The sequence below is a fragment of the Onychostruthus taczanowskii genome, unplaced genomic scaffold (assembly GCF_017590055.1).
Source record: "Onychostruthus taczanowskii isolate IOZ18803 unplaced genomic scaffold, ASM1759005v1 scaffold2, whole genome shotgun sequence".
NCBI classification, from domain to species: Eukaryota; Metazoa; Chordata; class Aves; order Passeriformes; family Passeridae; genus Onychostruthus; species Onychostruthus taczanowskii.
Genome location: NW_024499239.1, coordinates 2,387,608 through 2,400,932, shown reverse-complemented (window position 1 = coordinate 2,400,932; position 13,325 = coordinate 2,387,608). Strand labels below are relative to the sequence as shown.

General features: G+C 33.0%; 1 protein-coding gene across 1 annotated transcript in view; it reads right to left on the bottom strand.

Annotated features, from left to right (window-relative positions):
• SGCZ (sarcoglycan zeta) overlaps positions 1 to 13,325 on the bottom strand; it is a 386,465-nt gene that overhangs the window by 36,263 nt on the left and 336,877 nt on the right. The window contains exon 5 of the mRNA XM_041402877.1: positions 9,365 to 9,487. Coding sequence (XP_041258811.1) covers positions 9,365 to 9,487 — 123 coding nt within the window. The remainder of the gene's footprint in view (positions 1 to 9,364; positions 9,488 to 13,325) is intronic.

Below are 13,325 nucleotides of genomic sequence, written 5' to 3'. Positions count from 1 at the left end.
GGTATTTGTCTGTAAAGATTGTGCATGTGTGTCTGTGTATATGTGTGCTCTGATCTGCTCTCTAGCAGTGTTTTTCTAGCATTCTCACAAATAAGGTTCTAATGTTTTATAAATCCGATAGCTTCAATAAAAACCAAGATCTATGCTAACATCAGGAAGCATGGACATGTAGGTTTAGTGTGGGATACCAGTTCAAGTATGATGAGTTTCTGAAAAGAGAGGATCCTTCTGATTGCTGTACCTTGCTACGCTCATTCATTCTATCCTTTCTTGTACTAAAGTGTGCTTAGTTATGCAGCTTTCTCACCTTCCCCTCACACTGTACCAAATTTTAGTCAAAAGTGAAGTTGACAATACATCCCAAAAGCAATTAACCTACGTGTTTGTCATGCTACCCAGATTTCATTCTAACCAATGTGTTATAGCTTAAAAAAAAAAAAAATATAAATAAAACTACCATGAAGAGGACTATATCTAATATGTTTGTAAAAACTAAGATTCGAAAGAAAAATATGTACTGAATTTATATTCGATAACTTGTGACTAGACATAAAAAGGAACTATCTGAACTCTGCTAAGGCTTCTTCCTCTCTGATCATTAAGTTCAAAACCAAATCAAGTTTTGGTTGATGAAACCAGTTCATCTTCAACAGATGATATAATTAGCTCTGAAGTAAAAAATGAAGGAAATTCTACATTCTCTACAGCCAAACTATTTCCCTGTTCCTCTATTCTTTCATTTAAAAGATTTGTGTATTTTTTGTTGATTAGTTGGTGTGAGGTATTTTGTGGGGCTTTTGGGTTTCTTTTTTCGTTGGTTGGGGGTGGTTTTTTTTGTTTTGTTTGGGTGTTATTTTTGGATTTTGGGTTTTAGCTGATAGATAGCATCCCTTGTTTTTCAACAAGTTGATTCTCAGGGCCTCAAGACTGATATGAAATTCTCTTTGACATTTTTTCTTCAAGCTACATAGCACCAACTTCTTCCCTATTCCTCAGAAATAATTCTTCTGGACAACTAAGTCCCATGGACGTCAGTTCTGTCCAGTTGTTTACTGAACAATGGTACACCAAGCAGGACTAAGCACTTTGAAGAGGACCTTGCCAGAGTGGAAAAGGTAAGAAGATCTTCAGGGCCTACTGCTGTACATTCTAGCTTCATATTTGACTTTCTTGTTTTATATTATGCTCTTGACCTTTGATCAAAATGCTTTCTAAATCTTTTTCTCTGGTACATTTAAGTGTTAGGATTTCTTTGAGGTTTGAAAATTGACCCCTAGAAGTCTATTTAATTTTGTTTTCCTGTTATCTTTCCCTATAACTTTGGAGCAGGGGATGTTTTAATTTGAAATAAATTTAAGATTTCTTTTCAGCTTCACATTCTCAGTTCTTCCCCACAGCAACACTTCTCACATTACTTTTTCAATACTGTGTCATCCTTACAATCTGTATTTCTTTTGTACAATCTTGATATTTTCATTTTTTTCCCCAATGGATGTTTGTCTCTATAGTTAAAAATCTTTTGAAGTTAAAAGAAACAAGAGGCCCCCAAATATTCCAAAATGCTGTCACTAGCCCCTATGCATTACATAATTATTTTCTTTATCAAAAGCCTAATCTGTTTAATTTTTTTTTGCTTGGTGGTCAACATTACCACATAGGTTATTTGCCTTTTCTTCGATACTCATGAAGTACAAATAATAATTTATTTTGAATCTGAGAGCAGTTATCTAGCTTTCAGATGCATCCATTTCTGCCTGGATATTGAGATTTTTTTCTTCATTCTATTTTTGTGAGATAATTTTTACCACGGATAATTTAATGCCTTTCATAGAATAGGTGTTGATTTTTGCCACTCTTACTTTTGGATTTACATTATCTATTCTGAATTTTTAAGCATTTCTATCTATACTTCGTAAATTTCGTAACACATATATATGTACTTTCTGAGCCTTGAGCAAAGCCATATTGTAATACACAATTCAAATACAAAGTCCTATATATATTGATGATATTTTTCTACAGCCAGAATAATGGCTTATTATGTTTGTGTCTTAGTGTGCTGAATTTAATGTTGTCAGACACTGTGAAATTTAAACTCATCATTAGCCACAATGAGGATAGGAATTTAAATTCACAATGTAGGCTGAAAGCTGCAGGCCATATTTTTTTTTTTTGTTGTTTAAATTATTTTTTTTCTGGAGTTCTTTCTGCGTGCGAAATTATTCCTAGCTTATAGGAGTCTGCTATGAATAAAATTTGAAATGTATTGCAGAGCAGACATTATTGGAATCTATGTTTTTCACAGCTTTACCTGCATACCTGCTTTATAAACTGATCCAGGGCAAACAGTGAAGTCCAAGATGTTACTGGTGGTGAGCTAGCTTTTCCTCTGAGCAAGGCTTTTTATCAAACTGTGACTGCCATTGACTCAAACAGTCCTCAAGCCTTCATGTGAGGCTTTCTGCTACTTTCCACCTAAATTTAGAGTCAATTCATGTAAGTTTGTAAAGTAGGATGTATGTCATGACAAATGGTTCTATAATCTCACCATGCAGTTTGTGGCTACTAAACAAATTAGCTTGCGCTTAAAGTAGGGATAACAATTTGCTTAAGGTCCAATAAAAATAAAAAAGCCACTCTGTAGGGGTTTCTAGTATAATTCAGAGAAAATGAAGTGCACTTCTGACATGTATTACATGTCTTACAGTAAGAGGTACATCAGTATATTCTTAGTGAAAAGTCAGATGCCAACAATACATCCTGAAAAAGTAACAGTATTTCTCCTATTCTGAAAGCATTACAAATTGATATCCAAATGATTTCATCTTCTAGCACCCAATGAGAATACTGCTCCAGGACAAAGCAAAAATTTTTTGGCCTGTAGTGTCACCATTACAGCATGAGTATTTGGAACCAAATGCTCTTTTTTATTGTACTGAAATCCTACAGTGTTCTGCAGCCTGATCCTTATCTCATACAACATTTTTTTTCCAGCTATAAATAAACCGCAAGCAAGTTCTTTAAGGCAAAAAAAAAAGGAAAATTGGAGTGTTGGAGCTCTTTTATGATTCACCTTTCCCTCCTGCAAGTAATTATACCTTAAAAATAGAGATGGGTCTGGCTGCTGCAATTTAAATGTGCATTTTCAAAACTACAAAGCCTGAGGGCATGTGAGTGTGAGACTTAGCTCAGGTTTAACAGTCAAAATGTTGCTACAAAATCTGAACCTAATTAATACCCAGTTCCTGCATCAAAGCCTTCTGAAAGTTTAGTGTGTATTTTCCAAAGAAGCTGTTTTGGTTTGATTTAAGAATTAGCTTACTAATGGGGGGACAATTTTCCACTGAGCTTTGACCCTTCCCTAGTTCATGTAGATTTGCCTGGTGTCATGTAATTCAGATACCTCAAACTAGAACAATTTTAAATTGCATCTATAGACTTTACACAATCCTTCATCAGGAAACATAGAATATGACTAGAAATATGATGCAGAAATTGGCAGTTTTTCCTAAAAGCATTAATTCTTACATTGGCCACAAATATCCAATAGTGGATATTGGTGTTAACTTGGTCTTAAAGGTTTAACCTGAAAATCAGATTCACTTGGTAAGTTTGAACCAGCCTCTGGATTGATGCTGCTCTGTACCAGAACAGGGAAAATGGTCTCCACTAACCTTGAGAAACTGCTGGCTGCATTCTGCAAAGCAACAGCTCAGATAAGAACAGAATCATCTTTAAAAAAATAAACCCTATTTAGTAGAATTAAATAGATTACAGCCCAGAAGGAGAAGAAAGGATTAAAATCTGTCTTCTCTTGTAACTGATGTTATCATGAAAAAAGCAGAAAAAAAGTTCATTACTTAGGGAGAGTTATTCAAAAGTATGGATTATAGAAAGGTTGACTCTCTAGGTAGGAGACAATTTTCTTCTACCGTCATTGCAAAAGAGTGTTATTTAGCTGTTTAGGTGGGTTTTTTTCCTTTTCCTTTCTTCTGCCTGACTATATGCTGGCTTCTTCTATTTCTCAGTCTACAGAACAGGCTAGATGAGTATTTTTCACTGAAATGGCTGTAGAGGAACTGAACGTGTTTTCCTTCTCTGACAGAACTCTTTGCACATTTGCCTGCTTTTTGGTTTATTCCCTTTTCAGAAAAAAATTTCTTTTACCAAGACGTATTTCACTTTACATATGTGTCTGAGGCCAAGTCTTCTTTTGCTTCTCCACAATTTTAAGTGCCAAAAATCAAAATCTTTCTTTTGCCATTAAACTGTTATTATCCTTAGGTTAATGTATTCCTCCAGCAGTCTACACAGACACCTGCAGGCTGATGTAAGTACACACTGCTTAGAGTCTGAGCTGGCTGGATGCATTCTACCCTTAAATAGAAGATATAAATTTATTTAAGCAATGTCCTGGATAATAAAGTTCTTTTTTCATTTATTTATTCTCCCCATTTGTAGCCTGCCCATAAAGCTTTCAGTCCATAGACAAGTCAGATATATAAATGTGGTTGTAATCAGCTCTGTAGCTGTACCTCCAGAGTTGTGCCCTGACAGGTTGTTTTGTCAAGTGGTTAGACTTCCACAATAATATCCTTTAGTCAGAGCTCCCTTAAAGTCAAGAATAGACATTAAGTGCTTTCTTGAGACCTAAATAAGCTTATCAGAAACCTTATTCATCACTGGAGTATATAGTAATGTACACATTACTCAGGAAACACAGAAATCCTGTATATGTGATGCATTTTTGTTACTGACAGATGATGACAAAAGATTTCAGGTTCATTCAGTGTTCAGGATACCAAGAATTTGTCATATCTGCTTAAAGGATTAAATTTTAGCACCACATCAAATACTGTTTTACTGGGGTCAGATAATTTGGCTCCATAAGCCACCTTAAAATTATTAAATGCTTCCCTTCATCTCATGCCACTTCACTCTCCAAACTCCATCTGTCCTGAATGACAATCCACCCACTGAACATGGAAAATCAAAGATCTTCTTTCCCATTCATACTGAAATTCCTATTCAGTCTCTCAATGCACTAGATATTAGTCTACTGTAATAACCACATACATCAAATAATACATTATTTTTCTACATTTCAGTACTTCTTATAAATATTTTATTTCTACTTCTCCAACCTAATTTGCAATTCACATATATTTCCTCATAATTCTGTCATATTTCCTTTTTATAGCCATAAGCCATATTTCTATTTTATCATTTCCTTTTAACTACCTTGGAAGACCTTTCTATATTTCAATTACCTGCAGACTTCCAGTCCTGCAGCATAGTCTTAAAATCAAAACTGGAGTATTGATGCACTCCTCTGCATATTAATTCTGATTATTATTAGAATACTATTGGAATATAGGTATGCTGGAACTTTCTGAAGCTTCCTTGACACATCAAGGCTCTCATCTTTCATCTAGTGAAGTCAGTGACTGATCAAAAGCCAGACTGAGCCCACTGTAAGCATATACTTCAGTGTAATGAAAAAGATACTTGCAGTCCTTCACATACTTTTTCCTGAAACTGTTTTGGTGTAAATGTATATTTGCCCTATATACATCCTGCTATTAATCTGAGAAAGCTACCACAGTATGTGCTCTACTGTCCTTTCCAACTTGCATTATTCCACATGATTGTGCTATTTGACAAGGAAGAAGCGTCTTAGGAAGTCATAATAACCTGCAATTTTTTTTATGCCTCTTTTGTTTCTCCTAGTACTGCTAGCAACAATGTGCAAACCTTTGTACAACTGCAATTCCCCCAGTGAGAACTATTTCTGTGTGTGAAATATGGGAAAAAAGTGATCTTCAACCAATTAGATCAGGTCATACAATACAGATGTGGAACTTCATGTATCTGAAAAATTTGTGTTTCCAAAAATTATGAAGTGGTTGAACTGTACAGAACTAAAATCTTGGTAGAACTATGACCGACAAATTTCTAAGTAGCTCCTTATTTCTTTTTAGAGAAAAATGATTACTGTTGACATATTAATTATCATAATAAAAAAATTCAGTTCTATCCCGAAAGGACTTCAAGTCCTGGACTGAAACAGACTACACCACCCAGATATGCAGCAGTAAGAAATAAAATAATCCAGCAATTAAGAAAGTACTAGAAAACAAGATTAATTCAATTTCCTTAAAGGTAAGTAATATTTTCCAAACAATTTAGACTGGGTTATTTAGAGAAAATTATATAGCTGATTTGTTACATCTAGAAAACATAATTGGATTTGACTGCAGAACAACAATGGCTTCTGATTGATGACCTATCTAATTTAATTTGTAAATCTATTTTTGCTTTGCCTTTTTAAAGGATAATTAATAAACATAAAAAGCCACGTGTGCAAGTACAACTTATACAGAAGCTATGTAAACCTGAAACAAAAAATTATACTACAGTTTTTATGGGTCTCAGAAGAAGGGTCAGAGATAAAATCATGTTTAAATAAAGAACATTATAGAAAAGTGAAGGAATTACATAGATCAAAAGAACTTGTAGGAGACAACATGAGAGTTAAATTACTATCTCTTTTCCTTTGAAATCATAGAGAGAGAAATAACCTTTACAAAAAGAAAAATAGTTGTAAAATTTTGATAGAAAAGTATGAGTTGAATGGGAAAAAAAGAAGATTTCTGGTAGTGTGCATTTAGCCTTAACTAAGAAAGCCACCTCAGAAGACAAAGTAGTAAAAACCTCATTTACATTGTCAAGAAAGAGTAGGTGCAGTTTGACTAAAACTAGGTGAGTTCCAGGTTCCTTCATCCTTCTTATAAAGCTGCTAACTATGAGTATGCTTTAAGAAAAAAAGAAAAAAAAAACCCAAACTATACTAACAGAGCCATCCAGTGAAGGTTTTTACTTAACTTTATTTCACAGCATTGTCTCAGGAAAATGTAACTGACCTAAGGGATTCTTAATCTTTCTCAAAAGGCTCTGGCAGGATAAAGCTGCCAGATGTGTCCTTGTACTCTTGTGAACAAGGTTCTTGTAACAGTTCTGTTACAAGAGTATCTTACAGAGATCACATTCCAATTATAAGAAAAATTAAATAAAAGCAAAGGGAAGAAAATTTTGAACAAAGATTTAAATAAGAGAAGTAAAAACCAAACAGATGCTCTTGTTCTATATGCGCAGAGAGGCAGAAGAAGAACCTGTGATGCTATAGATGCTTGGAACAGCAGGGTGAACACTAAAAAAATGGAGAAAGGTTTAACCATGTGCAGAAAGGAATCTGTGAGCCCACCAGAAAATGAGCTTCTTGTTACTACTTGTTTCCCCAGTTCTTTAACAATATGTTCACTTCATCAAGCCTTTCTCTTTCCTTCCTCTAAAGCTCCATGATACACATTCAACTTGTTGGCAGGAGGCATCTCTGTGCAAAAGGACAATAGAAAGCTGCAATTCTAACAGCCCTCTCTAACACAAAATTTGAATCCTTTTTCTTCTTTCCTTGAGTAATAAAGCAGAAAAGAGCTTATGCAGTTAAAAGAAAAAGCAGAACTAGCAATTGTGAGGAAGTATAAGAAGTTAAACTAAACCAGCCAATTGACTAATTTTAAAGTGAGAGACTCTTATTATACAGATATATAACTGCAATATCTCTAAATCAAAAAGTACTACTTCTGATACTATATTTTTATTATATGGGAAATAAATTGATATCTGGATTACTACCCTGTTTCTACTATGCCTTTCTGCTTGGAATAGGCTGCCTACATAAAAAATTACAAGTAAAAATATTACCAAAAATAATCAGTGAGAAGCTGTCAACTTAATCTTTCAGTTTTTATTAATCAAGAGTTTCTTAGACTGACTTATGATAGACTGCTTTTAATAGATGAGCATTAAAAAGCATTGTTCTGAATGAAGGAAAAATAATATACAAAAAATCCCACGTTGCCATGGTAGTCTACAAACGCCCATAATCATACTTTGAAAATTAATTACCAAAATAAATAATTTATTGGACATATTCACAGTGAAGTGCTTTCAAAGAGACACTATTGATTGCTACAGAAGAAAAGAAAATAATTTTATTGTCGTACTACCCTTAAAAAATACATGTGAGAGTTTTATCTCCAAATATACACATCTCCTTTTCCCTTTTTTATATTCAACTTTTGTTTTATTTCTTCTTCCATAATTCTTTTCCTATATTCACCCCAAGGCACCATGATAATAAAAAACAGAAGCTTGAGAAAAATAAACTAAAGAAAAAAATTCTGGTTGATGTTTGACATTATGATTTCCTGCCAGGTTTCATCAGTCATATCATGCCATGTGAAGTAATACAGTCTGATTGATGTTGCTCACAGGGACTCATCACCTTTCATGTGTTTGCTGAAGAATTTAAAGGTATCACACAATCTTTGGACAAAATTAATTCTTATGGTGTCAAATATTTGATTAAAAAATAACGATCATGACATCAAAAACTTATGATTGCATTTCTCACTGGTGGGGAACCTAATTCTTAGCACCATTTATAAGTCATTTTATTTTTTAACTTATGATAGATACTTTGAAATCTCCTGTGTCAACTGTACATTTAAAATTAATTTTCTCAGCATTTAGTATTATGACTAAGTTTGAGCCTTAGCAGGATTCACCATGATTCTTTTTTTCCACGTTATGCACAATGGGGTCCTGCTCTCCTGCAGATTGCTGAATACCTCACTGCCCATGGAAAGCAGTGAATTAATTCCTTGTGTTGCTTTGCTTGTGTGTGTGGCTTTTGCTTTACCTGATGAACTGTCTTTACCTACACCCATTAGGTTTTTTTTTTTCATTTTCATCCTTCCAATTTTCTCCCCCACCCGTACTGGTGGAGGAGTGAGTACAAGCCTTAGTTGCTGGCTGTGTTGAAACTGTAATTTGTATTTCATTACAAACTAATATACCCAAGTCAAGGCAAGGCTTTTCAGCTGAGCCACATGAAATCTTAATTCATATGGAAGTTAGATTTGATGCTATGTATACAGAAAAAATAAAGGCTACCATATACATAATATTTTTTATCATTTTGAAGGAGCATTACCTAAACAAGTGGCACACACACAACAAAACAATTCTTAATGGTAACATATGAAAGCCAAAACACAGTAGGAAGTGCGATTTGTACCACAGTTGATCCTGCAGAGTTTAAATTTAAATCTACCTTTAGAGGAATTGATATTTAGATTATACAGTATCTTTTGGTTGGTCAAACAATCTCTGATAATGAGAAGACGTTTTCTTCTCCAGTGGACTAAAATTTTGTAAAAGATTGATAGTTTAATTACTACTAAAGGTAATAAAAAAAAATATATGTTTACATGCATTCTGAATCTTTATTATTACATACCTGTTACTTTCAGTCTGTCAGCTCCAATGACAATCTCATCTTCATCTGCAGAAAACAATACTCTTCCACTGTCACTTGCTCTCACTTCAAATCTCTTACATTGAGCTTCCACAGCATCAGCTCCTGAAATCAAGGAAGTTATCATTACCTCTAATATATTTTGTAAGAATTAATCATCAGCATAAATTTAATATCCAGAACATATTGAATGCATAATGCTTTATGAAAATATTTGGCTTTCTGTAAGCCTGAGAGATAATTTGCATTATAAAATACTGTTAAAATAGTTTACAGACACAACTGTGAAAAACATCTATTTCAGCATTATGTGGAAATCAACACTAAAATTTAGAATGTACTTAAACACTGAGATCTTGAAATGCCAATTCAGACAGAGCTTTCTGGGATTTGTTCAGTTTAAACCACAGTTTCTTGCCAATGAACAAATAAAGATAACACATGACCCTATTCCATCAAGACATACAAATCAACACCGCAGAAAATGGTATTTTTCATTCAGTTCTCCTGCAAACTTAGAGAATACAATAACAAAAACAACACAACAAAACACCAAAACAAAAAAATCATGGACTAAGATATCAAAATTTATGTCACATTTTATGAAACAATATTCCCAAATGTCTCAAAGCTCAAAAAATCCTAAAATAATTCTGGAATTGAATAGACATATGGATTGATCTAACTGCAATGAAGAAAGTTTGCAGGTACTAAGACTTGTAAATTTACTATGCTTTTCAGTTTACGGGTCATATTCTTACTCTCCAATGTTTTGTGTGCTAAATTGTTTCTGAAAATTTTATTTTATTAGTAAGTGAAAGCAAACATCATTTCTGAAAATGGTGTTGAAAAGCAACCAACTGCAATGGCATGACATGACTAAAGGCATGATACATTATTTCAGGGAATAATAATCTGAATTTTTCTGTATGATCCCGAATTAAATTTGTAATGCATTCCTGGAATAAATCTATATGTGTAAAAATAATGTGGAGGGTATTATGGACAAATAAATTTATATATGTAATTTCATTTTTATAATCTGGTTTAAAAGTTTGTAAAAATCTCCTGCTCCATAATATGTAAGTTTTTAGTTTAATATGCAAATGTATCAAAATATGTAATAAGGAATATAAAAACTGTGATAATGAATTTTGGTCAAGGAATTGCCTTAGCAGCTCATAATTTGCAGAATCAGCTATGGGATCAAAACAATTCCTCTTACTTCCAGACAAAGTCATGTTTGTACTGTAAAAAAAATTCTGGCTATTTTTGATTCACAAAGAAAAAAGAAAATTAAAAAGAATTATCAAAATACTTGTGATGATGCATTTTGTTGAATTTAGATATGTTTATTCTGTAAATGTGTAAAATGGTATTTTTTCCCACTCTCCACCCCCACTGAAGTTTTTTTAAAATGTGTTAATCAAGTTGTTGGCTTTGATTTGAAAAAATACAAAATCTTTGTAAAAACAGGAGCAGATTTCAGATTTCAGATGCAGAGGTTTGGGGATGCCCTTGTCCTGCCACCATACTTATGGTTCAGGAAGACAAAGGATAATTACAAATAACTTAATACTAAATAGTTTCATCTTTATTTAAGAGCTGATGATAGCTTAGCCACCTAAAAGAAAGTGGCATTATAAGTACTGTGACATTACTAATTTACACCCATCAAAGTTGTTAGCTCTGTAAGGAAAAGAAATTAACAAAAAATGTGTCAGAAATCAAAAAGAGAAAAGACCTGCCACATTCTTAGTCATTATATATCACTCTAAGTGACAGCCCATGTTTCAATAACGGCTTTTAAAAACTTGTGATGTATTTAGGATAATACAGGTTTTCATTAAAATTACTTAAATAACAAAGGTCTGGAACTTTTCACTAAGGAATGTGTATATTTTAGATGTTGTTTGTGCTGTTTCAGAATCATAGTGCATAAAAGAACTCCTAGAATTCAGCTAGTCCGAAATACCATTACAGGAAGTAAATAAATTTTAATGCTAAAATAAATGGGCTTTTACTTCATGTTTTACTCAGGACTTAATAATGTATTACTTGGTATTACTTATTGCTGAAATGGTAGTTAGTGTGTTCAAGGCACTTGAGAGATTACTAAAAAAAACATAATACATGCTACATCTGTCTCTTTGACATAGAACCAGGTGTGGATTTTATAAAACTGGTTTCGAAAAGCTGAACTGCCTACAGAGTACTCAGTGATATCAAAATGGAATTCTGTTTAGTTTCATTTTCATTTCCCAGTTGAAATAGGAGCAAGCAGTTGCATTTGCAATGTATTAGGGTATTATCTTAGCTGTAAAGCAAATTGCTGTATTCCAAAAACACTCTACCAACACACACGTCTCATAAACTGTCTGAATCTTTAATAGTACTACTAATAAAAACAATGTCAAGTCTTAGAGTATTATGCATGAACAAAGAAAGTATTTTGAAATTCTAATATCAAACTTGTAGAGCCATCACTATTTTCAGCAAATCATATCTGCTTGAATAATGCATACTTCAGTCCAGAGAATCATGTATGAAAATCTATTTTCTAAATTCTGTTTGGAAAGGTAGTTTTTATCAAACACATGGCTACCAGAAAAGCTATTTAGCTTTTCTACTTCTTACTGTATTGTTCTACTTCATCCTAGACTGGAGCTGGCCACATAATAGCTTTAATCAGGTTCAAGAGATGTCCATGATTAACTCTTTTCTCATCTTGTGCTCAGGAAAACTATTTATGTGTAAATTCAGATGCATAATTCTCAATTAAAGTATTAAGTTTCTGTGAAATTCCTTCATTTAAAGTACATAGGTGAAAAATATATATCATATTCATATATATCTGGTATGTAATGATGGTTTACAACACATGCTTGGTGCACAGCAGCTGTATAATTGAAACTATCATTAAACCAGCTACATTTAAAATGGTACAAAACCTAAAATTGTACACTTTAACTGTAGTGAAGATGCATTAAATGAAATATTGGGCAGTACATGCTGTAAAAATACAGAAAATGATGGTTCTGTAGTCCAGATTAACAGTAATAGAGATTAAATTTCAAAATAAAACCTGTTTTGAATTTGTAGAGAGTTTGACTTACTAATTACATAATATAATAACAATATGAAGAATGCATGTTCCAACATTTTGCATTTTAAAGTGAATGATTGCTTACAATACTTCATTATTATTATTATGCAGAAATAATAATTAAAACCATTATTGCTGTGATAATAAATAGAAATAAGAACCCTCCAGTATTACAAGGTTTAGATATGATTACAAACACTAGCAGCTGTGTCTGATTTATCAATCATCTTCCATGTCCACCTGGCACACAACTAATTCAGACAGAGAAAAAGATAAAAAATCAACAACCTTAAATTAAATACAGGGATTAGAATTCAAATGGAATTACCACAAACTGATCCTTGTAAATAGGAAACATGATAAAGTCCAATATACTTTCTTCTGGTTCTTCAATGAAAAATGGGTTATTTAAATATTTATTAAATGCAGAGTTTTATGGATGACAAAGTTACTTTTATGAGAATGTGTTGATGCTTCTGAGATTGGAGATTAAAGAGAAAAAAAAATTTTAATAAAGATTCAACATTGATCTGGGTCTAAGATCAATTTTTGAGAAGTATACACCTAGGTAATTTTTTTAATATTCATAGGAATGTTAGATATTATGGTATTTTGGCTAGCAGGCATCCTAAAAAAATTTCAGTGAATGCAAGAGCAACTGTGCAAATAAAGGATTCATAACCAGCTGAACAGAACAGAAGCATTGAGGAATTTGGAAAAGAGAACTTTCAGCTGAGAGCAAAACTTCTACACAAGCAATTCACAACAATCAGAACATTTTCTGTGTTCAGTTTGCTGAGGACGGGAAGGGAACATCTACATTATAACCAAAAAGTT